This window comes from Limanda limanda, chromosome 16 (assembly GCF_963576545.1).
Source record: "Limanda limanda chromosome 16, fLimLim1.1, whole genome shotgun sequence".
Lineage (NCBI taxonomy): Eukaryota > Metazoa > Chordata > Actinopteri > Pleuronectiformes > Pleuronectidae > Limanda > Limanda limanda.
In genome coordinates, this window is record NC_083651.1 from 10,743,128 (window position 1) to 10,769,108 (window position 25,981).

Consider the following 25,981-nt stretch of genomic DNA (forward strand, 5'->3'; position numbering starts at 1 on the left):
TTGGAGAACAAGGAACATCAGCCTGTCCCTAACAACCACTGACAAAGACGGAGGTCGGAAATATATCGTATTTGTGTTTTTGTGGTCACACTGTGTGGTTTCATGGTGAATAGTCAAGTTTGGTGGCAGATGTTCAGATTTACTTCCAGAAGTTGTTGAAGGCAGCACAGACACAAGAAGCAGAGTCAGGTTAGATAAATCAGGGGTGAAAATAGTTTGGTACACAGGTGTTCAGGACAAGAGGGACGTGGACACTAAAGCAAAAAGACGGCAATGCTGTTCATGGAACAAAGACGAAATAGGACGAAGGTACAAAGCACAAACACAAAGGGGAGACGATGAGGTGCAACACATGAGGGCGTGGCAAACAATCACAGTGGCGGAAAATACCCATGGGCAGGAAGTGGAATCTAGAGCAAGAGGAAGTGGCAGTGACCGCTTGGCCTGGGATGAGATGCAGGACATGATAACCCTTGAGTGGAGAGGAGTGGGTTTTGAAGAAACTTTCACTTTGCCCCAATCCAGTGCCAGGAACCAACGAATTCCCAGAACTAAAGTAAAGAGCAAATAATGCCTAATTAGTTGTTGTTCCACCGTGTTTCAACAGGAGGCTTCTGTGAAAACAAATCCGGTTGGAAACTGGTCTGCAAAATCTACAGTTCCAGTTTTAACATGACAGAATATAAAAGTCTGCAACTGTGTGATGTTCGATTGGTTGTTGACATACAGAGAACACAATCTTTTTTTTTTTTTTTTTTTTTTTTATTAGGATTTATGGCACAGTAGAACAGGAATCAATGTCAAATTTACATTGGGTATCACAAAATCTCAGTACGACAATTAACAATATATAGAGATATTGACACCATAAAAACACTGTGCATCACGATGGATTAAGAGTAAGGTATACAGTCTTCCTCCTAGGATGTTTTTCTTATTTTATGGACCACATGAACGTGGTCATGCGAACAATACATTACATAACTGAAAATTCTATTAAGTAATAATTAAGTATCAAAGCTGCACAGTATAAATAAATTAAAAGAAAAAATAATAAAATTTAAAAAATTTTAAAAATTAAAAATTTTAAAAGTAAAAAAAAAAAAAAAAGAATAAGTAAATGAATAAATAAAAAGGAAGAAGAAAGAGAGAAAAGAGAGAGAGGGGGGGGTCCGTCAATCAGGGGGCAGAGAACACATCATGATTAGCCACCATCGCAAAAGCAATAACACCTTTCTGCAAAGTCGCGATGACCTCCTGAGTTTTCTCTTTTTTGGGGGGTAGTATACTACTCTGCAGGGGGCAGGAAGTAAAACCAAAAGTAGGTTGTGAAAGTTTAAGGCTCCTGGTTAACAAGCCTCAGTGAAATCTACTGTTCCAGGCCAAGTTCAAATACTCCCTACTCCATCGTCGCTTATAGTTCGACCCACACTTTGCCCATTTTGATAACCTTTCCTAATCACCACGCTTGTTGTTCTTTGTCAGTACAACTGCTTCCACAGAGCCTTGCATCGTATTAACATCAGAACAAAGATAGGATAAACATTTAACTCTCCTTGCTCGACTTTTATCTATTTTTAGGCCTCTTTGATGATTTACCACTCCTTGATACGTAAGCCAGAGATGTTACAGTGCCACAATAGAGCATCTCCTGGGTATAGCGCGCCATAAATAAAAGCCTGGAGCTACCTCCAGCTATAGAAGCTGATGCTCATCTCATAAAGGAATCAGTGGACTGTTCCATACACCCTGCTGCCTGAAATAGCACGTCTCCGGAGCGCGATGTATACACAACATGCAAAACATCTGCGGCCCTGTGTGAACCTTCCCTTGTGTTTGGTAAAAACTCTGCCTCTAGTGCATGAGTGTGCACACAAACCCGATGTGTGTTGAGCTCCTTCGGGTGTCTTCAGGGCTTGTGTCTGCTGTGTATGTGCATTTGTGTGCAGGCATGTGTGTGTGTGTGCGTCTGTGCGTGTGTGTGTGTTGTCTCGGTGTGTCTGCGTGCAAGTCCCCAGCCACTTTCCAGTATCACTTCACTGTGCCCTCTCTCCACTAGCGCTGTCATAAGATAATGTGACAGGGTGTCAATCATGCCGGGGCCTGGGGTGCCATGGCGACAAGAGGGTTTTTGGCGGAACACTTTTGTGAGCAACACCAGGGAGAAGGCAACAGCAGGGGCCGCGGTACAGACAAGAATCAACTTAACCACAGCCAGGTCTCACACGTCCCTTCTTTTATGTCCACAAACCCCCTCTGGCCTTTCTGCTCCTCCAGCCAGTCTCCTCATCTCCGATCCTGACCCCTGTGCGAAGGGGACCCAGTGGGGGTCACATGCAGACAAAATGTCCTGCCATACCCTAAAAGAGTCAACCCTGGCATTGAGGATGACCTGAGCGTCCCTGCTCCATCTCGTGCCCACGGGCCTACACACTGTACACTGGGCTGGCTGGGTGCTGCCACTCTGCAGCTCTGAGCTGTGATGTGTTATGATGGCTCCGTCACTCTGGAAGGCCGAGCCACAGACACCTGTGGAGGCGGAGGGTAAGGTTGATGGAACCGGACAGGAGGACTTCATCTCTGGTGATGGCTGCAGGTTTTGAAGAATTGTAGAAGTTGGTGAATGTATGGTTAATCATGAATACCTTACTTTGTAAAGAACAATTTCCCACAACCCCTTTCCTCACTACTCATCATTGTCTTTTCTGGTGAAGTGACCGTTCTATACCTGCCTGTAAAAGTGACCAACAGTAACCAAGAGACTCACAGAACCACGAAACTGTGCCACGTATGAAAACTGTTCCATGAATCCAGACTCGCAGAACCACGAACTGCAGAATCAGTTGCCGTTGTCATCAATGCGACCGTCGTAGTGAACGCAATGTCAATTTCGTAACTTAAGCAGATATGATGATTTCTAGAATTATTAGATAGATTGCTTTTGCCGTTTTCCTCTCTTTAGTTTGGTTTGTTGGTTTGTTTGCTTGTTTGTTTGTCAGCAGGATTTTGCCAAAACTACAGAACTGAAAACCAAAAATTAGAAAAATTTGATAATGACAAAGAAATAAGTTGTACATATTTTTTGAGGACGTTTTTTTGACATTTCCACCAATTTCCCAGGCACATTTATTGGGCTGATATCTATGAGTGTGTGTAATTTGGTGCGGCTTGATTGAATTTAGGGAGACCGCTGGACCTTGGAAGATTTATGCGCTCTACTGAGTGCCTTCCTAACTCAGATGAAATTAATTCAATCACGCAGCCAAGAAGGGAAAGTTAAGTGGTAGCGCCCTTTGAGAAGACAAAATCCATGCATGCTGTAATCTGTAAACAGGTCTGGTTTTATGTAAGAGAAGCTGCAGCTTGTGCACACAGTGGTTTATAGTCCAGAACATCTTTATTCTAACATCCTGATGGAAACAGCATAAAATAAATGTGACATTTGTGGCATGTGAACAGCAACAAGGAACCGACACAAGTAAGGAGTACATTCAGATGTAGCCATGCCATCACAGCAAAATGTAAATGTGATAAGAACACCTGCCTGCAGAGGTCCTCCATGGTGACTCTGTGATGCACGCCAGTCCCCTGGGTGCTCATATTGATGTGAATGCCTTTATCATAAAGGATCGCCATTCCTTCGGCCTCATGTAGAGAACAAAAGACTCCTCCACCACCAGTGATCTGAAAAGTGCAGGGAACTACATACACCCACACACACACCCACACACACACACATACATCGGGTGAATCAGTGTGTAGAAAGAAGCAGAATCTGTTTTAACTCAGATGTAAGGAATGATGGATGCAGTCATTAAACTGAGGAGCTGCTTGAAATGTGACTTTTATGCCAAACGGATGTGAACACAGATTAATGTGCAGTCATGTCTTCTCTTTCCTTTAAGTTGGAAAGTAACACACATACCACTGGATGTTTCCCCAGTTGGGCCAAGATGAACCCTAACCACTTCTCAGAGGGATAGTGTGCGCTTTTGAAAAAAAATAATTATGGCATCATTTGGCATTTATAATTCACATAATGTATCCTATTGGCTCCAGCTAACCCCCCCGGGACCCTAATGAGCGGTATAGATATAATAGCTGAATGCGTGGATGAAAATCTATTTTAAAGAATCTGTGTCATCCTCAGCATACAGCACAATTAAATGAAACTGGGACGTTCTCACAGTCGAGATGTTACTGACATGTAAAGAGGAAGAGCAAAAGAAACTGCAACTCGACTTTAAAAATAATAAAGTTTGATTTGACACACTGGCATTGGAATGAAGTTGCAAACTTTTTTTTCCAGCTGAAAATACTGTACTACTTCACTTACAGTTAGTTTGCTCTTTAAGAACAAATTGACTTTGTTTTACTGTAAGATGCTTACCTTGCACTTAGGCATCATTATTATAATGTGTCATCTCATACCTTCTTCTTACTGTAGGCGATAGATATTAGCAGCCGTCTTAGCTCTTTAAGTGATAGTTTCCTGGCTCCTGCCCGCTGTGTTTCCCCTCATTAATGCAAACCTTTCTCCATCACCATCCTCTGTGAGGGGACCCTCCTCATACAGGCCACAGCACCCTGACAAGGATGGAATTACTGTAAGCTTTCACACACCTAATTAAAGTGAAGATGACTCACCTTCAGCGGACTTGACTGTATTGATGTCATTCTCCTACAAGGCGAGGCTTTGACTGTATGTAGCCGCACATACGATCGCCGGGTTGATTCCTTGTACGTGGTTTTTTTTGAGGATATTTCACAGGTAGTCCTCCGACTGCATCTGACAGACAGTCCCACCGTTTCACGCTCAGCTGCGGAGTGCCTGCACAGCTTAATTACACAACCTGAATTACAACACTCACATTTTTATTGCTGTGAATAAACTATAAAGACACTCAGTAGAGCGCATATCTATGCCAAGGCCCAGCAGTTTCCTTAAATGTAATTAAGCTTCAGCAGATACACACACTCATATATATAATTTCCCTAAATACACATCCTTTTTTTTCCATATATCCATAAATGATTCCCTGGAAAATTGATAAAATGTAAAAATAAAGACATCCTGCAAAGTTAAAGAAAGAGAAAGAGACATCCTGAACCTGCCACTTTATTTGGATCCATCCTCAAATGTAAACGGTTCTTTCTTGGCCCATATCCCATCTTTCCACCTCGTTTCATGGACACCCGTTCAGTAGGTGTCGAACAAACTAAACGGACAAAAAAGAATGAAACTCTCAGGAATTATAAAAGCTGTCAGTTTCCTCCTCATCACATTTGCTGTATAAGGAATTTCAAGGTCGAAACATTGCATTAATCCTGTGGGATCTTGCAGTATTCAGTGTGTGCGCTACCTCTCCTTTAATCCCTGTGAACAGATTCTGCATGTGAATATGCAGAATCTTTTGGCGAAGGGCGAAATTTGAGGGGCCTTCTAGTTTCTGTTTTAATTTAATACATTTATTACAGCAACAGATTTTTGATCAGTTGATTTCTCCAAATCCAAATAACCGAATGCACGCTTTACCAGCTCCTGCGAGAGTCAATTCAGCTAGAAGTCTTTTTTTTTTTGTTAAATCCTTCGGTGGGCTTGTTATATAAGCTAAATGAATTTCCACTGTCTGAGAGAACATGCTGCATTTTTCCGAGCTGCTGAACAGAAGGAAATGAGATAGCAGGCTGAAGAGAAGCTGAGCACCCTCAGCTGGGAAATGAACACTCTGGGACACAGAGAAACGGTTTATTATGATCGTTTCTTTGTGTAATGTCAGTTTTGTGGCATCTGTGTGTGACTTCAGTGTGATTCTGCTCATGCCCGTGTGGATTTTATTTGCTGCACATGTACCGAAAGTGAGTGACAAAAAAGGGAGCAAATTAGCAGTTCTTACATGCAGGGTGGCAGGGGGAGCTTTAGAAGAGCCTTGAACATCAGCAGCTCCTGATGAAGACCTTTGGAAGTGCAGGAAACGGCGTTTGATTTTCACATGAAGTCCCGAGGCTCAGCTCAATTGTGTAAAGATTTGGATTTAGCACCTTTGAGGGGAGAATTTCAAAAGGAGACGGTTCAGCTCCGGCACATCAATAGTCGCTTACAAGAACTTTAGAGGAGATGAAACGCGTGTAACAATACAATACCGTCTTTAAGGAGAAGTTTGGGGAAGTGTGATAATAAGAAACTTTTGATCAGAAAAGGTGAGGCTTGAAGCTCGCAGCCAAATAACAAGGGAAGAGCGCCTTTTAAAGAGGTTCGGATGGGGCGTGTGACAAGTGATGAGTCAGTACTTGGTTTAAAGTCAATTATATCTCGCTCACCCTCGTTGTAGATGTCTGTTCCACCTCTGGCACCCAGACAAAAATAGGAATGTTTTCCAAGAACAGTGACTTTAATGGGGCAAATTTGTACAAAAGGAAAGGTACTTGATTCTCAAAGCAACCAAGACTGGAGGAAGCAGAATAAGAAGCAGCTTTCAGCACAATGGAATTAGATAAAGAAGTTATTTGTGATGGTGTGACCATGACTGACGGACTATGTTTGACCTTGTGCTTTGTCAAGATAACCAGAGAAAGAGCCTGTGAGGAGTCTTTAAGCTACAGAGCCCAAATCTGATCCTCACCCTGTTCCAAGCCCAGACACAAGCACTCTGGTGTAGCAGTCCACATTAGCCCCTTGCTAAACTATCACGTGTGTAACAGGGGCCACCGGATCCGGAAAGTGAAGCCAATGGCAAGTGCCTGAAACCTGTATTCTCTCAAATTACCAGCAGAGGGCAACTCCAGGGGTTTCAAAAAAGAAGTCCGTTTCTATAGAAGTCCATAACTCTACTTCTCACTTGATTTATAACGTCAGTAAACATTTTCACACAAAGGTTATGGTCTCAATCTATAGTTTCAAGATTTCGGAATTACAGCATGTTGTCCATTTTGTAAATGATGGTCCCATTTAGAGCCAAATAGACGAGAAAGCACTGCATGCATTGGGGCTCGGATACCACGTGATTGACAGCTTGTACCGGCCAATGGGTGCAGGATCGCAGATGTAGACACACAGGAAGGCTCCACCCCCAACCCTCCTATTATGGTTACTTCTGTTCTCAAAAAACCAAGATGGCGCTGGACAGAAGGCCAAGTCGAGGCTTCAAAACAGAAGCTCACAAACTGATGGCTGGTGTCACACACACCTCACCGGAGAAAATCATACATGTATCACAAATATAATCTATACAAGAGATGTAATTTCCTGATTTCGAAAATGACTAATGCAAATTAAAATGTAATCACTTGGTTTTTGGTTTATTCCTGCCCACTCCATGTGGGAGTCAGATCAAATCAAGAACTTTAAACAAAAAGATTGTGAGCTCTTCATGAACCATCAAAATAAAATTGCTGTCGGCCTTAGAATGGATTTTTTTAGACTCGATTACCTTTGGGATGGACATTTTATAGGTTACATTACTTTTTTTACATTACAACATTTCATTTAGCTGACGCTTTTATCCAAAGCGACTTACAATAAGTGCATTCAACCCAGAGGGTACAAACCAAGAACAACAAGAATCAAGACAGTACAATTTCTTTGAAATAAAGCAAAACTACAAAGTGCTATAAGTAAGTGCCATTTTAGTGCTACCAAAGTGTTAGTTTCAAAAAGAGTTTTTTTTAGTTGTTTTTTTTTTATAGGTAAACCATTATTACAGCCACTTCAACTAAACTGCATGTTTACAAAATAATATTCTACCAACTCCACTTCCTTTTTTATCTGGCTGCCATGCTGGGGTGGTTTAAATTCATCCTCTGTTCACCACTGAGTGCTAGACTCTGTTCAATAACCAGAGAGGCAATCTTTAAACAAAGCATTCTCATTTTCTGAAACTAATACATATTTGATGATTGAGATGTGAATGGTGTAAACTCAAATTACCCCCAGGAAATCATCATTATTGAATTTACTTCCCTTTTTTATGAAAAAGTTTCAGCTCAAGCACATCTTTATTTACCAGATAAATAATCAGTAAAAAAGACGAGAAACATTTCATCGCTGTTTTAGTGTTTTACAAATTTTACTCAGTCTACCATTAGCAAACATTTTCCTTCATAAACAAAACATTGGAGAATATGGTTTTACTTCACCTACTGAGATCAGAGAAAAGAAAACCGTGCCAGCTGTGATTAACAGCTAATGTTGAAAAGCACACGCAGGCTGCTTCACTCATCTCGGGACATCGCGTGATGCTCAACCATTTCGTCACTTTCACGCCGTTTGACCCTGACCTTTCCTATCTGCTGTGATTCTATCTGCACACAATCAATGTCTGTCCCCTTCTGCATGATCAGGAACAACAGTGGACCCATCCTGACAGGGTCTCCACTGGCGGCCCCCTGTCTCCCTGCATCTCGGTCGGTAGATCTTCCAACAAGGACCATCCTCCCTCATTATCTGCTCCACCCTGCCCGGCCCACTGGAAGTGATGCTAATAACATGAATTCCAATTGACTGACATGGGTGAGGAACCAGGAGATGAAATCCATACTTCATGCATTTTGCATGTGGTGGTAATTAGACGATTGGGGCGCTAAATGCTTCTGCAGAACTAACCTTGTTCCTGCAGAGATGGTAAAAATTCAGATAAAAGCTTGTAAAGTCTAAGACAGAAGTATAATGATGAATAAATAAACAATTATGGGAGTGTACCGGCGCCAATGGTTATATGATCTCTATTTGTATATCCTGTATCCTTCAAAACTTGAAGCTTCACCAAATGAGTTGCAGCCATAAAAAGTGTGTTCGACTCTTCAGACACCAAAGGATGATGTTTTGAAGCACGGCCTTAATTATGGGTGCTTTCTTAAAGAATAAGTGTCTACTTCTCTAACCAACCTTGAGACCCATTTTAAAGGTCTGAGAATGTGCCCTTGACAATTGTCCCCCCTCCGGGCCCCTGGCTCTGGCCATTAGGAAGATTCCTCGTCTTCTCTAAGCAATGACAGGTGAAATGGAGCACAAAATCCCAGAGCCTGCCATGGGCCTCTCCACAACATCAGCACCTCTAATTCTTACAGACACTTGTCTTTCCATTAACACTTACTTCTGCTAACATATCTTACGACCGACAACAGATGAGCCTCGTTTGAAATGACAGCTGCACGATCTATGACAGAGAAACAGAGTGGTAAGAAAAAGTAGATGAACCCCTTGGAAATGATCTGGTTCTCTGCATGGCATGTTCATTAATTGTGATCTGACATTAGTCACATATATTGACGGACACAATGTGTTTAACTAAGCTAATAGCAATAATTTGTTAAATTGCAATTGTTCTTGTTTCAATTTAAATAATCCTGCAAACCTTTCCCTAAATCAAACCTAAATTTGGATCATTTATCCTCACAGACCTGCTTCAGTTCAGCCATGTTCTTAGGATGGAGAAAACGAGAGCAGCAGATGATATTTTTTTTATGCAAAACTGATGCTATCACCTGCAGAGGTTGTTTGTGCAGGCACATGTGTGGTTAGATGTAGACGAGTCTCCTTGGCACTGTTTTTCACCACTTACTGATCTGATGTTTCATCTGCTGTGCAACGGGGAAACGAGGAAGGACGATCAATAACTGGATTATAACTTCTTCTCAGAGCCAGAGCCAGCAGAGGTAGGTAAATAAAGAGAAAGGCAGAGAGAGACAATGGTAACGAAATAAATCAATTCTAGAGGAATAACTATTCAACCTTCACAAAAACACAGGGAAGGAAAAATGTCACAGCAGAGAAAAGACAAAATAAACAGAACATTTTCACAGCAGACATGTTGAGTAGAAAAATGTATTTTTACAAATAACTCACATGGCTCGATGTAAACTAATTAAGCCAAGCTGTTAATGTATTAACCTGAAGCAGGTACATACGAATTGGACAACTTTATTATTTGCAGCAGTGTGTAAGCTAATATTAAAATGAGAAAGACAGCAGAGTGGATAACTCCACCAAGTCTAGTTGTTATTGTGGAAATTTGCTAAACCAAATGATTCATATGTCATAAAACACAGATTAGGAAGGTGAAACAAATTCCTTGATCTGATTCTTAACCTTCATCTGCATCAAAATGTAATGGGTTCTTTCCAGGCTCAGGCTCCATCCCTCCACCAGGTCTGGTGGAAAGCCAATAAACACACAAGAGTAAAAACATAACCTCGTCTGAGGAAATAATAGATTTATATAGAGAAGGTGAAAATAAAAATTTGATTTTACAATTTCATAGGAACAGAATCCAAATTCAAGTTACATCCTCAGCAAAAACCTTTCAGTTACTCTCCATCTTCACCAGAATTAGGATGCTTCAAGATCAGCTGTAAATGAAGGAGCACTAGAAAGTGAAGAAAGTTGGGAGGAGTGTGTGCATTCAGCTAAATAGTTTTAAATGTATGTTATATTTGAACGATATTAATAAATTATTAGAGTATTTTAGTCTGAATGATTTGTGTTTCCGTGCTTTTGCTCTGTCTGCTTCTTTTATTTGTATTTTTTTTGTATCTTTATTTCTCACAAACATGATTATAACAACATCAATATACAACAATTAAATAAGATTAATTAAAAACACGTTATAATTTAAGGATGGGGTAGGTAATAAAACTAAATGAATATACACAATATTCATATTAAATATTCCAGCTGTGGTTGTTGAGGCTCTGCGTTCACCACCGACGTCACTCCCAATACTCGGCGTCCATTGGCTGAAAACGAACACATGGCGGTGACGCTCACCAGGAAGTGCCGCAGCCCAAGCGTGTGTATTTGTTTACAGAGTTTCCGTCTGCACCTCGTTCGAAGCTCTTCTCCCGCATGAAACCCGTCACACTTTACGTCAAATTATCTCGAATACATTCCGGGTGTCACCGACACACATGCTCCCGGGTGTCCGTCGCGTCTGCGCCGCTTAGCAATGGAGCTAGCAGCCGCTAACGAGACATGCTAATTAGTAATGCTAACTTGCAGCGCCCTCTTCACGTTACGCCGTCATGTTAATTGGGTCTGACAGCGTCGTTGTTTCACCTCAAGGTTACAAAGAGCAAAGCTGATAACCGAGTTGGTTCTGCTGCTCCTGTGTTAGCTTCATTCACACAGTCTATGCTCATTCAGCGAGTCAGGGTTAGCCAGTTAGCTAGCTGGAGGAGAAGCAGCCATGGGAGATCATCACAAAACAGGATGACCTCTCACAACATGTCCCTGAAAACTCAAGGTATGAATCCACCCAGCCTGTAAACCATACGTGTGTTATTGAGGAGGACGTATAGTGTTGTATATGTGGCAGCTAACACTTGTTTGTTAATATTGTCTTTTGCATACTCTGTCTACATATTCTTACACTCATAGTATATTATATTATCTATTGTATAGTCAAATACTTATATTTATACCTATACTATATATCATATATTATATCATACTCTCTGTATATTCTTTGTATATATAAGTCTATATACACATATTTATACATGTGTACATGTTATAATTCGTATTATTATACTACTATTATTAATATATGTACTGTTGCGGCCATTATTAATATATACTGCTATTATATTGGTATAATTACTATCATATATCATATATAAATATATATTATGTTATATTATATACTATATATACTGTACTATTTTTATATACTGTTTAACAATAACATTACCATCATATCATCAGTACTATTACCATCTTACCATCAACTTGCCACTGCACCTTATCTACCTATTTATCTTGTGTTTCTGTTTTTTATTCTTTCTACCTCAATATTTTTTATTTTATTATATTGTATTGTATTTTATTGTATTCAAATATACCGGCTGCTATGATGACTTAATTTCCCTTCGGGGATTAATAAAGCAATCTATCTATCTATCTATCTATCTATCTATCTATCTATCTATCTATCTATCTATCTATCTATCTATCTATCTATCTATCTGTGCAGCTAACACTTGTTTTATTTCTATTTCTGTCTGCACCTGTTCCTCCACCTGCTCCTGCAGAATAATGACCCAAAGAAGACCCGGTGCATCATGGGATTGTCTGAAGTTTATTGGGATCACCACATCCCCCTGCCCAAGGTCGCCCCAGCCACGGCCAAGGTCACCGTGGCGCTGCTGGCTCTCCTGTGCTTCAGCAACAGCTACGACGGGGAGTTTGTGTTCGACGACTCGGAAGCGATCGTCAACAACAAGGTGATCCGTGTGATTTGGTTAACGGACACATAGCGACAGCTCCATATTATGACGCTGCACAGAGAGGCACAGTCCACGGGTGTGATTTTTGCGTTTTTTTCTGTTCCAGGACTTGAAACCAACGACACCCTTGAGCAACATCTGGAGCAATGACTTCTGGGGAAGTAACCTGAGCAGCAACTCGAGTCACAAATCCTACCGACCTCTCACTGTCCTGACTTTTAGGTGAGGATTTCCATTTACTGTTCAAACTCAGACCCTTCCATTCAGTCTGATTTGTACAGCGCCAAAGGCCCAAAACCATCATCTCAAATCACTTCACGTTGTTATACATCAGCGTTTCCCCTAGGTTTACAGCTTTTGGGGGGGTGGGGCTGGTGGGAGTGTGCTCACCTCTGTGTGCGTGCACGTGTCTGTGTGTGCGCATCTGGATGGAACTCCGCCTTGCTTGTTACAGAGAGCAGAGGAGAAATCTAAACGCATGACCAGATTTGGTCTAATAACTCCACCGCATCTGCAATAACTCCACCAAACCAGTACCCTGGAAAATTTGCATATTTGCACCAGCACCATAATAAGCATATTTGAATATTAGCACTACTGCACAAATTGAACATTCATCTGTTAATATATATATTTAGATGTATATATTTTATTTTCTATTTTAAAATTTTGATATTCTATTTCATTGTTATTCTATTTTATTCTTTTTTATTCTATTTTATACTATTTCTATTTTTATTTTATTTTTTTGGGTTGAAATTACTGAGCATTGCTTAAAGAGAGTGTTTGACCCAAGCATTTCATTGACAGTGACTACTTCATGTTATCTCTGTTCATTCAAATCTTGTATCTTGAATCTCTTGAATCTTGAGACAGAAATGACATGACGTTGTGTAAATAAGATAAATAACATAAGGCCATTTAGTTTGTTTAATAAAAGAGCAAGCTATACACCTGTTTTATAGGAAAGGCATCCTTAAACGACTTATGTTGAGATCTGGTGTTATATTAAAAAAGTAAAGTAAAATGACTTGACCTTCCGGGGGGGCGGGGTGCCCCCCTAATATAATGGTAGGGGAAACACTATCCATTATTATAGGGAAACCCATTTGTTCCCACCATGAGCAAGCACTTGGTGACCAGACTCAACAAGAGCAACTCAACTGGTTGGGATGAGCAGAGGAAAATGGGGGAGAGACAAGGGGGTTGATAAGAAAGAGAGACTAGGAAAATTGTGTTACTTTTAGGGTTGCAAAATTCCGGGAATTCAAAGTTGGAAACTTTCCATGGGAATTAACGGGAATATACAGGAATTAACGGGAATATACGGGAATAAACTGGAAATGTTGTGGGTAATTTATACTAAATATTTACCTTGTCATATACAGACATAAATGTAAACATTTTGTTTTGTCATAGGCTGATTTGAGCCCTGAGGAAACTTTGGGCACTTGACTATATGCTTCTGCATCGTTGTGTCATTCTTAGCACAGGTCTTTGCACAGTATTTGCAAATGTACACAGCCTTTCCTTCTACATTGGATGGGGTGAAATGTCTCCACACATGAGAGAGTGCACGTGGCATTGTTCTGTAGAATAAGATGAGAAAAAATTTGTAAAAAAACACTAATGCAATGCCAGAGATAGAAATAATTAGCCAAACAATTGGAATCGTCTGTAAACATATTTTACAATTGTTAGATAAATGAATGGAAATATGCTAGATGAACAGATGAACAATCCTCAATCAGCATGCTAATATATTTTCCCCAGTTATATCATTGGAACTTACCTGACTAGTCCTGCACACTACAGCAGGCCTCAATAGCCCTGCTGTAGTGTGAAGGATGCTGGGAGTTATCTGTGCATGTGATGGAAGAATGCACAGTGGAGGGTTGAAACTCAACGTGCAGTGTGTGCTGCATTCCATACATCTTCAAAATAGAGTTTTGAATGATGTGGAATGGAAAGTTTCCGGAAATTTACCAGAAACTTTTGCAACCCTAGTTACTTTCATTTTCAAGTTATGTCAGACAGATACTCTCACTGCAATGTGAAATGCTTTTATCCATAATAATAGCACATCTGTCCTGTTTAACTTATTCCCCTCATCTTCCCCCCTCTTTATTTCGCAGGATGAACTACCTCTTGGCGGGAGGCCTTCACCCTGTCGGCTTCCACGTCCTCAACATTGTCCTCCACGCCGCCATATCTGCCCTCATGATCGATGTGTTTGCGATACTGATTGGTGGACTGGCCTACGATGAGAAAGATCAGCTGATGAACCGCGCTCCTAAGACATCTCTGCTCGCCGCCCTCTTCTTTGCTGCACATCCAGTCCACACAGAAAGTGTAAGCAGAGTTTAAAATCAAGTTCAAGAAAGTTGTTTTTTTCAATTTCTGACAAATACAACAGAATTCTGACATAACAGTTTTACAGGATTCACGATATGTGAATAAACAGAACAGTGGACTGAAATGCTTACATTGAACACAATAACTATTTGGAGAGGTTCACCTTGAGAGTTCCAGTTATGTTGTTAGTTTGTAAGTACAAACCACCAAATCCACCGGAAAGAAAGAATAACCTCATTTTTAGTCATTGTACACAAATCACCGGCCACATCTGGACATTGTTTATAGTAAATGCTAAAAGCCTTGGGTAAAAAGCTCAGCATGACTGCAGTGAGTGTGACCTTGCTGAAAAAAGTCCCACATATCTGTGAGTAATAACTATAGTGGAAGATCATTTTTCTCCCCCTATATTATCTGACACATTCCCATGTCTTAGAGTTGCACATGGACAGAGTGGGGGACGTACCTCTGACATGTGACTAAATACAGACTGACATTAAAACAGTTTGTACTTTTACTGCATGTTCACAGTGATCGATACAACACAGCAGAAGCATATGTCTTTTAACTGTTTAAACAATTTTGGACATGAAAGCAGAATTTCTAGGTGAAATCTACACTCATTTGACTGCACTTGTCATTAAAGTCATGCTCCCAACACGATATTTGTGTGAGATACACAGTTAAAGAATTGTTTGGTGGAAGCATTTCAATTTGAAATTGTGACTTTGGCCAGTTGGCGACAGATCATCCGAAACAATGGAGAAAAACTAACTTTTTAAACAAATGTAGTCAATATTTACAGTGTGTATGAGACATGATAGAATATCACATATTTAGTTCAGCTCTCTGTTCTCTTACAGCCTTACTCAGCTTCTGCTCTTTGTTCCTGGAATGAGTCGGGCACAGTTGCCATTGTTGCCCATTTACTCATGGTACTGTTTGTGATTTTAGGCTGTGAATAAACTTTTTGTTAACAACACGCAGTCCCTAAAGCAGTGCATCATGGCATCTTCACACAACAGTCCAGAGGTTTTAATATTAAACATGCAGTGGGTCCTTGCCAAGAACAAAAACCCCCGTCTCAGCTGGGCGTGCGAAGCCAAGGTACGCCCGGTAGCACGGCCTCACTATTAGCCGTGTCGGGCTGCTTATTGACCTGCCAGCATTAGTGTGTTTTCTGTAAAGCCCGGCTGGAAGGCAGCGTCTCCCCCTCTCCGTTGTCTTTAATCATGCAGGGCAAGGACTGGGTGAGACCTGGGGGGTGGGAGGCAGGCAGACTGTTGGGTTAGGTCTGCTGTATGTATCAAAGAAGGCAACCCCAGGATGCCAGCTATACTGTACTCACACACTGTACAAAGCACACACACCAACAGGCCATGCTGGTAATGATTCTTCCTGCCTCTTTTAATAAGCCGTTCCATCATGAATCCATTTGTAACTGGATGCAGTATGCAAAATAGAAGATGATGTGCAGGATGTGATTACAAAAGATAATAATCTATGAAAGGATGCACATTTGAAGGCTTTTTCTGAATTGTGTTTTGCATTTTAACCTTTCTGCCACTTTGTCTCGGCCTCGTCTTTAATTGTCGCTCTTTTTCTCTTTCTTCCCTCGACATCCTGTTAAGGTGGCAGGTATAGTGGGTCGAGCAGATCTTTTATGTGCTCTGTTCTTCCAGCTCTCTTTCCTCACCTACTGCAAAGCCTTCAACAGAGGTAGGTATCCAGCTATTCATCTTTATGTACTGCAAGACAATACCCTAGAAAACGACTAACCACATACCTGCTGTTAGAAACAGAAAAGTGCCGGCATTTCACCCTTTGCTGCTTCTTGTTTTACAATGCACCTCTTTGAACACCTTTTTCATTTTAAGCTTTAACTGTCAACTTTCTCTTTGTGCTCTCAGGGAGTGACACAGATGACAGGTTTTCTGTCCGGTGGGTTGTGGCCAGTCTCTTGCTGTGTGCTGCAGCAATGCTCTGTAAAGAACAAGGCATCACAGTGTTGGTATGAACTCTTCTTCTAAAGCAGGTTAACGATGTATCCGTCAGTAACAATCTTTAAAAGCAACCTCATCAGTGGTCCATGAGAAATACTCTTGTGTCGAACATCTTATGAAGACATGTGCATTGATTTTTATTTCGTCTAATTGGTTACATGTGGTCTCGTGTTTTTTCACATGTATGATAAGAGCTAAAGATCCAGTGAGTTGCTGACCTATATACATTTTAAATGCCATTTCTCCTCCTCTATGTATTTTCCTTCAGGGTGTGAATGCAGCCTTTGATGTCCTCCTGATCTGTAATGTTAATGTGTATGAACTCAGCCAGAGGCTACTCCTGAGGAAGAATCCACTCGATGTGAGTTGCAGTTTATAAGCCCACCCCCCTCCTCCCTTTCTGTCATAAATTATGCACGCCCTTGTATGATTAATGTCACATCACATCCTCTATATGGTTAATGAAAAGCCATATGGATGTGTGTATGTTGGGATCAGGAAACAGTGCTCGAAAGTAGCTAAAAAGCACAGATTTCTATTTGTCACTGACAAGTCCCGATTTTTTTCTGACAGGTAAGTGGCACGTTACGAACAGGGCTGCTCACCCGACTGGCTCTCATGGGTCTTGGAGGACTCTTGATGCTCTATGCACGCTGGAGGATCATGGGAACAGGACCACCAGCATTCACCGAAGTAGACAACCCCGCCTCTTTTGCAGAAAATATATTTCTTAGAGTAAGTAGGATTTATTCGTTATCTCAGCCAGCTCCATTTATTTGTTTGTTTGTTTGACTTTAAGCAAGATTACACATAAAAACAGAATGGATTATCACGGAACTTTGTGGAAGGATATAATGTGTTTTGAGGAAGAACCACTTACTTTAACATTGCTGGATTGGGCATTTTTCAACATTTCCACTGTTTACCCAGGAAATTATATATTTATTTTAAATCAGGCACATTTAGAAGGCTGGTATGTGTGAGTGTATAATTCGGTGCAGCTTGATTGAAGGGGACTGTTGGGCCCTGTCGAAATCATGTGCTCTACTGAGTGCCATTCTACTTTAATCAGAGTTTATTTAATCACTCACTACAGGAAAAGTGAAGCATGCTTTTATTGCCACCACTACTACTACTGCTGGTTCAGAACTCTGCAGCCTGAGTGCTGACCGGGACCAGAACACAAACGGAACACATTCCTAACTTTCCTTGGTTGTCTGTCAGTTCTGTATTGATTTGAAGATTATTTGACTAGTTGTTAAAGCTCTTCCTGGTCTTGCACCAGTGCACATGTCTCATAGCAAGTTAACTGTTCCAAAGTGCAGGACTAAAACCTTTGGTGATGCAGCTTTTAGCTTTTATGATCCAAGCTGCAGGAACAGTCTGACCCGAGAGCAGCTTTAAGTGTTGAAATCTTGAAATGCAAGCTTACCCCTCAGCCTGGCCTTTGATCAAGTATGCTTTATGGACATTGCATCATTTTATTCACCAATGTATTGCATCTATGTTGTACATGTTATGTTTTTATCCCCATTTATTGAGTTTTTGAGTTTTTTTAATAATTATTAGCTTTTTGCTTTAATAATGAGTAGCTTTAAAATATATTTTAGGGTGTTTTATTGTTTATTTGTTTTGTATTATCTTTTGGTTCATCTGTGATTTGTCAGGTACTTTGAACTGCACTAACCTGTATGAAAGGTGCTCTACAAATAGACTTTGATTAATTAAGTTATGCCACATTAAATCCTGAAATCATCTTTATTTACTGGAATCAGTCAGACTTTATGTTGCAAACTGTGTAATTCTATAATGCTGTTGTTCTAAGTGTAATTTAACATCTAATATCGTGTTTTGCCCAATTAATCATCATTTTTTTAACACAATGATTGATCTTGATTCTGAATTTGAAATTATGTAACTCCCTCTTCTTCTTCCTCCTCTCCACCATCCCGCACCCGTCCTGTTCCTCTTTGATTGGCAGATAGTGAACTATAATTACTACTACTCTCTGAATGCCTGGCTGCTGCTGTGTCCCTGGTGGCTGTGTTTTGATTGGTCCATGGGCTGTGTGCCCCTCATTAAGGCAGCCACTGATTGGAGGATGGTGTGGCTACTGCTGCTCTGGTGCGTCCTGATAGGCTTGATAAGCCAAGCCTTATGCTCGCAGGACAGCCAGAGAAGGAGGTAAGCAAGCACAGCCGTCTCACACCCGCTGTAGATAAGAGGAAGTACATGTTGGCCTCTCCAGACTTTACACTTGATTATGAAAATGGTATCATGTCCACTGCAGTGTGACCACAGCACCATGTCTCCATTGCTGGGCGAGGAGTCTAAAATGCTCTGCTGGTTTAGTGTGTGTGCGGTTCATGAGGAAAGTTTCCCGAGTGTATGGTGGTTTAGTGAGTTTGACAAGCCTAAATGTCCTCCTGGTATAGTGTCAGACCTTTTTGAGCGTCATGTATCTGTATATGATCCCTTCCTCTTCTCCTCTCCAGGACACTGACCTTGGGTCTGGTGCTGCTCGTAGTCCCTTTCCTGCCAGCCTGCAACATTTTTTTCCGGGTGGGCTTCGTCGTCGCCGAGCGAGTGCTCTACCTGTCCTCGGCCGGCTACTGCCTACTGCTGGCCTACTCCGTGGGACACTGCTGCTGGCGCTGGAGCAAATACAGGGTAGGGCTCAATTGTGCCAAAAAAAAAGATCACACCAAAAATAAAAAGCTCCTGCACGGTGAACACTGATGAGCGGTCTCCAGCAAAGATGCCACCTTTGTGTTTCACAGCCAACGGGTCACAATGTGCCGGTTTTAAACGCTTTTTATTTAACCACCTGTTAATGCGACTGTGATGCTTCAGTGGCTCGGTGATGCGGAGTAGGCACAGACATGAGATGACTAATGACTCACCTATAAAGGGATGAACACAGCAGGTGGTGTCCACGTGTTACAAGGGTACATTTTCAGGCTGTTAACTCTGAGTCACAGAGGATTCATTTTTGAGCTGAGGGGTTATAATGACTTACAGTCAGTGGTTGTTAAATGTCGATTTTTTTCTTCCATGTTACAGAAGCTGCTGTGTGTGTCGGTGCTTGTGCTGTTGTCGGTGTATGTAGCTCGCTGCGCTCTCCGCAGTCACCAGTGGCGGTTGGAGCAAAGCCTCTTCACCAGTGCCCTGTCTGTCTGTCCCCTCAATGCCAAGGTAAAAAAAAAACAATGCTCTGCCTTGTTGTACAAATAAATTACAACCAAACATGTAAAGTCCCACTCTGATGTTCTGTATGTTCATGGCTGATTCCTCAGGTCCATTACAATGTTGGTAAGAACTTGGCTGATAGAGGAAATGCAACTGCCGCTATTGGATATTACAGAGAGGCCGTCAGGTGCGTCCCCTCACAGACATCAGTAATCCAGTCAACTGCAAACACACCAGGAAGTTGACTTTATGCCGCTTTATGTTTCCTGTGACTTTCAGGCTTCATCCTACATACGTCCACGCCATGAACAACCTGGGGAATATCCTGAAGGAGAGGAATGAACTGATCGAGGCAGAGCAGCTTCTATCTAAAGCCGTTTCGATTCAGTACGTTGTCCAACACCAATGAACATCAGAGTAAACACATGATAGTTTTCATTTCACTGGTGCCTGTAAAAAAAAGGAGCTCCTATTGATGGAACTGTATGTTTGAATCTGTGCAGGTCTGACTTTGCTGCTGCTTGGATGAATTTGGGAATAGTTCAGAACAGCCTAAAGAGATTTGAGGAAGCAGAGCACAGCTACTGGAACGCCATTCGCTTCCGGAAAAAATACCCAGACTGCTACTATAACCTGGGACGCTTGGTGAGACTCCAGGGTGTAGAGCAAAATTGACAATGGAAAAAAAACTACTGTATTTTGATAGATTTGTTTGTTTGCTAGAGACAGAAACACTTTTGTAGAACTGTTATCCTTTATTTTTTCTCTCTTTTCATGATAGTATGCTGACCAGAACAGACATGTGGATGCTCTGAACGCATGGAGGAATGCAACCGTACTCAAGCCTGACCACAGCCTGGCGTGGAACAACATGGTCATTCTGCTGGACAACACTGGTAGCAAAAATAAATCCACACACAATACGATACAGAATATCAAGTACTAGTGTGTGTGTGTGTATATATAATACTAATATATATATTTGGTAAATAAAATAGTAATAATAATAATAATTACACCTCAAGATTGTAAACTGCAATCCTATCCCTAAAATTATTACAGAATAAACAACTAATTGGATATTTTTGCTTAATAAATGTCTGTAACAATAATAATGCTAATAATTTTGTCCCTCTTTTGAAATTATCAGATGTTTATTTACCCTTTATTTTCCTACTATAAAGGAGTCTGGGTCCTTGGTGAATGTTGTTTCAGCATGAACAGCCAAGAAACACGGCGTTGTTATTTTAGAAAAGCAGGAAATCTAAATGGCCAACAAGATTAGACCGGAAGAGCAGGAATCAGCAATGCTTGAAATTTATGTATTAAAGCTTTGTGTTATGAGTTTTGAAGGCACTCTTCCCTGCCGTGTGGAGAATGCTCTGATTTCCAAACGCTCGAGCCGTTTTGTCAGAAGCCGCTCCCGTGGGGGCGGAGTCTCCCAGGAGGGCACTGGAACTGTCCAATCAGGGCCCAGTATGCTCCTGATCAAACGTGGGCAAGCACAGCCAGAACAGCGCCCCCTCAGAGTCCCCCCACAGCATTTGTTCCCCAAATCTGACAGAAATAATTCTACCCCTCTCCCCAGCTCCCCGGCAAAAAGAGTGAAAAGAAGAACAATAGGTGTCATTTTCAAAAAGCAAAGAAATGGGAATATTCTTTTCTCTTTGGTGTTCGCCCCCCCCTCTTTTGTTTTGATCATTACACAAACAAAAGGCAGAATCAGTGTCGATTCAGGCAGATGCACTCAGACACAGTCACACATGTAGCCGTGTGTTGGCAAGCTGTGTCTGAAGGGCACAGGCCATGACTCAGGACATGACCGTCATTGTCTGTCTCACTGTCTCTCTCTCTCTCTCCCTCTCTCTCCCTCTCTCTCTTTTCCCTCTCTTTCTCCATTTCTGGCCAGACATCAGACGTGTCTGTGACAGAGATCAATAACTCAGTGGGCCTTGTGTTCAACCTTAATTAGGAGACTAAACCGCTCCTCCCTGTGTGGAGAAGGAAAAACTCTGCTCTGGACACTGCTGACGAATACAGTAAACAGCCAGGTTCCCAGTTCACCAGCTTGTATTACTAATGTATCTCTGGGTTTTAACTGCATTTAAATACTCACCCAAATTTGTAGCATAAAATATTCTAAGGATTTCACTCAAATACACGTGTGTCAGGCTGTATGTGTGTTCTGAAGGAATATGTGATATCTTTTAGTTGTTTACTGTTTCTTCTGTCTCTAAGGGAACCTTGCTCAAGCAGAGTTGATCGGCCGAGAGGCTCTGAAGCTCCTCCCCAACGACCACACGATCATGTTCTCATTGGCTAACGTCCTGGGGAAAGCGCAGAAATACAAGGTCAGTCAGCTGAGTATAAACTTTCAACACAGAATATGATTTTTTTGTGTCCATGTTGATAAATCATCCTCCATGTCTGCTTCATGTCAGAAGAGACACATTTCTCTCACTCGTACAGCAGATTCAGTGTTTTCAATTTAGTTTGGTGTTTTTTTTCCTCAGGAGTCCGAGGGGTTCTTCCTTCAAGCTATTCGGATCAACCCAAATGCTGCTGGTTGCCATGGCAATTTAGGTAAGGCTACTGGAGCTTTGGTTATATCACATGTTTTACACAGCTGATGAAAGATTCAAAGTGCTCAGAAGCCAAATGAATAACCGTGCATTTGTTCATGCATGCAGAGCTACATTGAATGAACCAAATGAAAAGAATCTATTAGAATTTCAGTGGCTTCTCAGCTTGAAGAGCGTTTCTGTTTTTTCCTCAGCGGTGCTGTATCATCGCTGGGGAAAGCTGGAGCTGGCAAAGAAACACTATGAGCTGTCTCTACAGCTGGACCCCGAGGCTCCCGGGACCAGAGACAACTACAACATGCTGCGACGTAAACTGGACCAACTTAAACGCAGCACACACTGAAGGAACCTTCTGGGATCCATGCCCCATGCTGTAACACTCGATTTTGTCCATTGTTTCACTCTGTATGATTTTTAACTCACAAATTATGACTTTGTACCATTTGGAAATAAAAAAACCATGATCTGTTCACAAGGCTTTAGTTTTGTTCTTGGTAAAAAAGAAATAACTCATCCACTGCTTAGAGGGACAACACAGTATTATTATATTTACGTTGAATAATTAAGATTCTGAGATTTTAAGAATAAAGGTGTAATATTGCAAAAATAAAGTTGTAATTTTCTGCTTTACTTAGAGGAGGTGTATAGGAAGAGCCTATTGCCTGTTTAAAATGGAGAATGCAGAGCTTGTTATGTTTACTGTATTAGAAGTTTTACCAATGCTTAATGTTTGGTCACATGAGCTCCACATTATCAGGACCTTTGAATGAAAATTTCTATACCAAAGAAACAACTACACGGACTTCGAGGAAACGTTTGGTAGCGGACGGTTCCACCTGTGAGATTCATATATAAATGTGCACAGGTTATAAATATATATTATATGAAGAGGTTTCATAGTTTATCTGTTCTAAATTTTGCATCCAATAGTAGTGAAACGACTGAAAACATGGCTTTTCCAAACTTGCTTATTACCTAGAGAATAATAACTTTATTATTGTAATAGTAAAACATTTTTCTTATTAATACTCTGTTGTAGAAAACATTAAAGTTGCACATTTGCTACAAGTCTTTCTGTAGAGTGTAAACTCTGAACTGGTTTTCGGCCAATTGAAGAACATATGGAACTGATCCTCTGTGAACCCTGAGCTTTCTTCATCTCCGACCCTGTGTTGTGTCAGCTGGACAGAGCACCATGCATGTGTGGATCCAGAGAATCTCTTGTAAAATATATTTGGCTTGGCCGTCTGTCAGGAGTCCCAAATGTTCTTTTTAACCGAAAGCTGCTCTAGTTTGGAACATGAACGTTAGTCTGCACCATCGACTAACGTCAGAAAAGACTGACATCAGCTGCTAAGCATTGACCACTGGTGTGCTGATCTGGTTATCGTGTTTGTTTTCCAATAACCATCTTTTTGTCTTGACGCCGAGGTTCAAAAGCCCCTTTGCCTCCCCTCCACCCCCGTAGCCTCTGTAGTTAATGGGAGAAAGGTGTTTGTGCTGCTCGGCTGTTCTGAAGTGTCCAAGAGGAGACGCGGGGTCAGCGGAGACAGGAAACCCGCGGCCGGTGCTGGATGAAAACAGCTCTACAGCACCGAGCCTTCAAAGGGAGACGGGGATGATCTCCCCGGGGAGCGAGCACGCACGCACACAGGCCCGCTCCTCTTGAAGAACGCAGCCGAGGGAAAAGGCGACCCCGGTGTGAAACATCAGTCAACAAGTGTGCACCCGGGGGTCAGAGGTCGTTGCACTTCTATTTTTTCACCTGCTTCCTACAGCTTGCAGGAAACTTTTGAAGCTCTGGCGGGTTGGTATGGCTTTGCTTTATGGGCCCGCTCAGTTTGTTTACACATACAGTACAATACACCAGTGGATGCTTTGATGCCTGGAAGATGTTACTGATATGCACATGGGGGGGGGGGCGTGCACACAGCCTTCCACGTCCTCTGCGTCTGACCTCCTTAAATATCCAGCTAATATCACATGATCAATTTCCTTGCTCCTCGGCTCGTTTTTATTTTTATTATCTGCTCCTTTGATGTAAAGACTCTGTGATGGAAATATCTCAAAGGAAAAAACAAAAACTGAAAGTATTGTTTAGTGAAAGATTAAACCTGTTTCAACAAGATCAATGTAAAGGTCAGCCCGGGGAAAGGGCTTCATGCTATGGGGCCAATGCAGACAGGACAAGATCAAAGAGGTTTTTCGTAGTGACATTCAAGACTGAAAGCTTTTGCTTCATATTATTTTTGGTCATGCGGCGTCACACGCAGCGCCGCAGAGCGTCGGCCTGGCTCCAGTACCATCAGCTATCCGCTCTGTGTACTTATGGATCCTGTCTTTACTTACTGTGTGTGATCCCTTTATTCGGTGCCTGCAGCTGACTCTCTGGCTGCACAGCTGTGCTGGCACATCAGTGGGGGGAGTCCACTTTTATCATAATCATTCTTTGAGTACCTTTCATTATCATAAAATATGTGAGTATTAAAGGGATGGATTCACCGGCCCTGCCAACATCTTCATTATCCATTCTGACTGACAAAAACCTGCTGTCCCAGGGAGTGACATTAATAAAAGATGGGATACTCCCGCCTTGTGAAGTCCTTTCTCTTGTTCTGCGGGGTTTTTCGGCGTGCTACCTTTTACCTGCTCGGATGCTCCGTCGCCACGGTAATGAAATCAGCTCCCAGGTGGGGTCCTTCATTCTGTTCTATTAATCACACTGATGAGTTTTGATCAGCGTAATCAATGGCTTCAGAAGAGTCGCGCGTCTGATTGTTCTCGGCCCAAAGCCGCTCTCGCAAAATCTGTAATACCAAATTCAACGAGGCATTTTGTTTTGATTGCCGCAGAACTTGTTATGCGGCGGGGGGGGGGGGGGGAGACATTGTCATCCTTTTGTTGCGGCGGAATATTCAATAGAAGAACAAGAAGCAGGGGAGCACTAATTTGAACCCAATGAGGGTGTTTTGGAACAGCAGGTGTGCTATTTTGCATCTGATAAGCACCAACCCCCCACCTCTACCCAAAAAAAATAAAGAAACACCGGGGCTTTTTCCAAAAAAGGTTTCATGGAAATGTCCTGAGACGTGAAAATGAAGCGGCGTTGGTGGGTCACGCACATTTTGAGGAGACGGGTCTTTGGATTATTTTAGAGGTATAGTCGAGAAAAGATAGGAAATTTAAAGGCGGACAGTAGATTTATGTTATATTTCGGGTTTTGGAGAACGACACGGAGCGGGCCGGGTAGCATCAAGCGCACACACACACACACACACACACACACACACACACACACACACACACACACACACACACACACACACACACACACACACACACACACACGCACAAACTGTGGCTGGACAGAGTTCTCATATCAATGTGACAGGATATGATCAAGGGCCGTCCTGTGATGTGTCTGCTGGGGCCTTCGTTCGGGCCCTCGCTGCCCCCCCCCCCACCCCCCACCCCCCCCACAACAACAATCCTAATGGGCTCTGATGGGCACCTCCATCTTGGGCTGTCTAATTGATGCAAATACTGCACATTTGAACCCACTGTCCTTCCCACCCATCCCGGAGCCCCGGAGCCCGGCCCCTCCCTTCTGTTTCTTATAACAGCCGGGGT

The 25,981-nt window shown here is 41.9% G+C and overlaps 1 protein-coding gene across 1 annotated transcript; it reads left to right on the forward strand.

The window, feature by feature from the left end:
- Window positions 1–10,772: 10,772 nt before the first annotated feature.
- tmtc4 (transmembrane O-mannosyltransferase targeting cadherins 4) lies at window positions 10,773–22,826 on the forward strand. The gene is made up of 18 exons (XM_061089131.1): window positions 10,773–11,240; window positions 12,028–12,219; window positions 12,329–12,444; window positions 14,358–14,574; window positions 16,209–16,296; window positions 16,488–16,588; window positions 16,849–16,941; window positions 17,154–17,315; window positions 18,562–18,764; window positions 19,076–19,250; window positions 19,644–19,775; window positions 19,877–19,956; window positions 20,049–20,156; window positions 20,273–20,414; window positions 20,551–20,665; window positions 22,008–22,120; window positions 22,283–22,352; window positions 22,546–22,826. Exons 2-18 carry the CDS (start codon window positions 12,058–12,060, stop codon window positions 22,692–22,694), a joined length of 2,226 nt encoding a protein of 741 aa, XP_060945114.1. The 5' UTR covers window positions 10,773–11,240; window positions 12,028–12,057; the 3' UTR covers window positions 22,695–22,826.
- The last annotated feature ends 3,155 nt before the right edge of the window (window positions 22,827–25,981 follow it).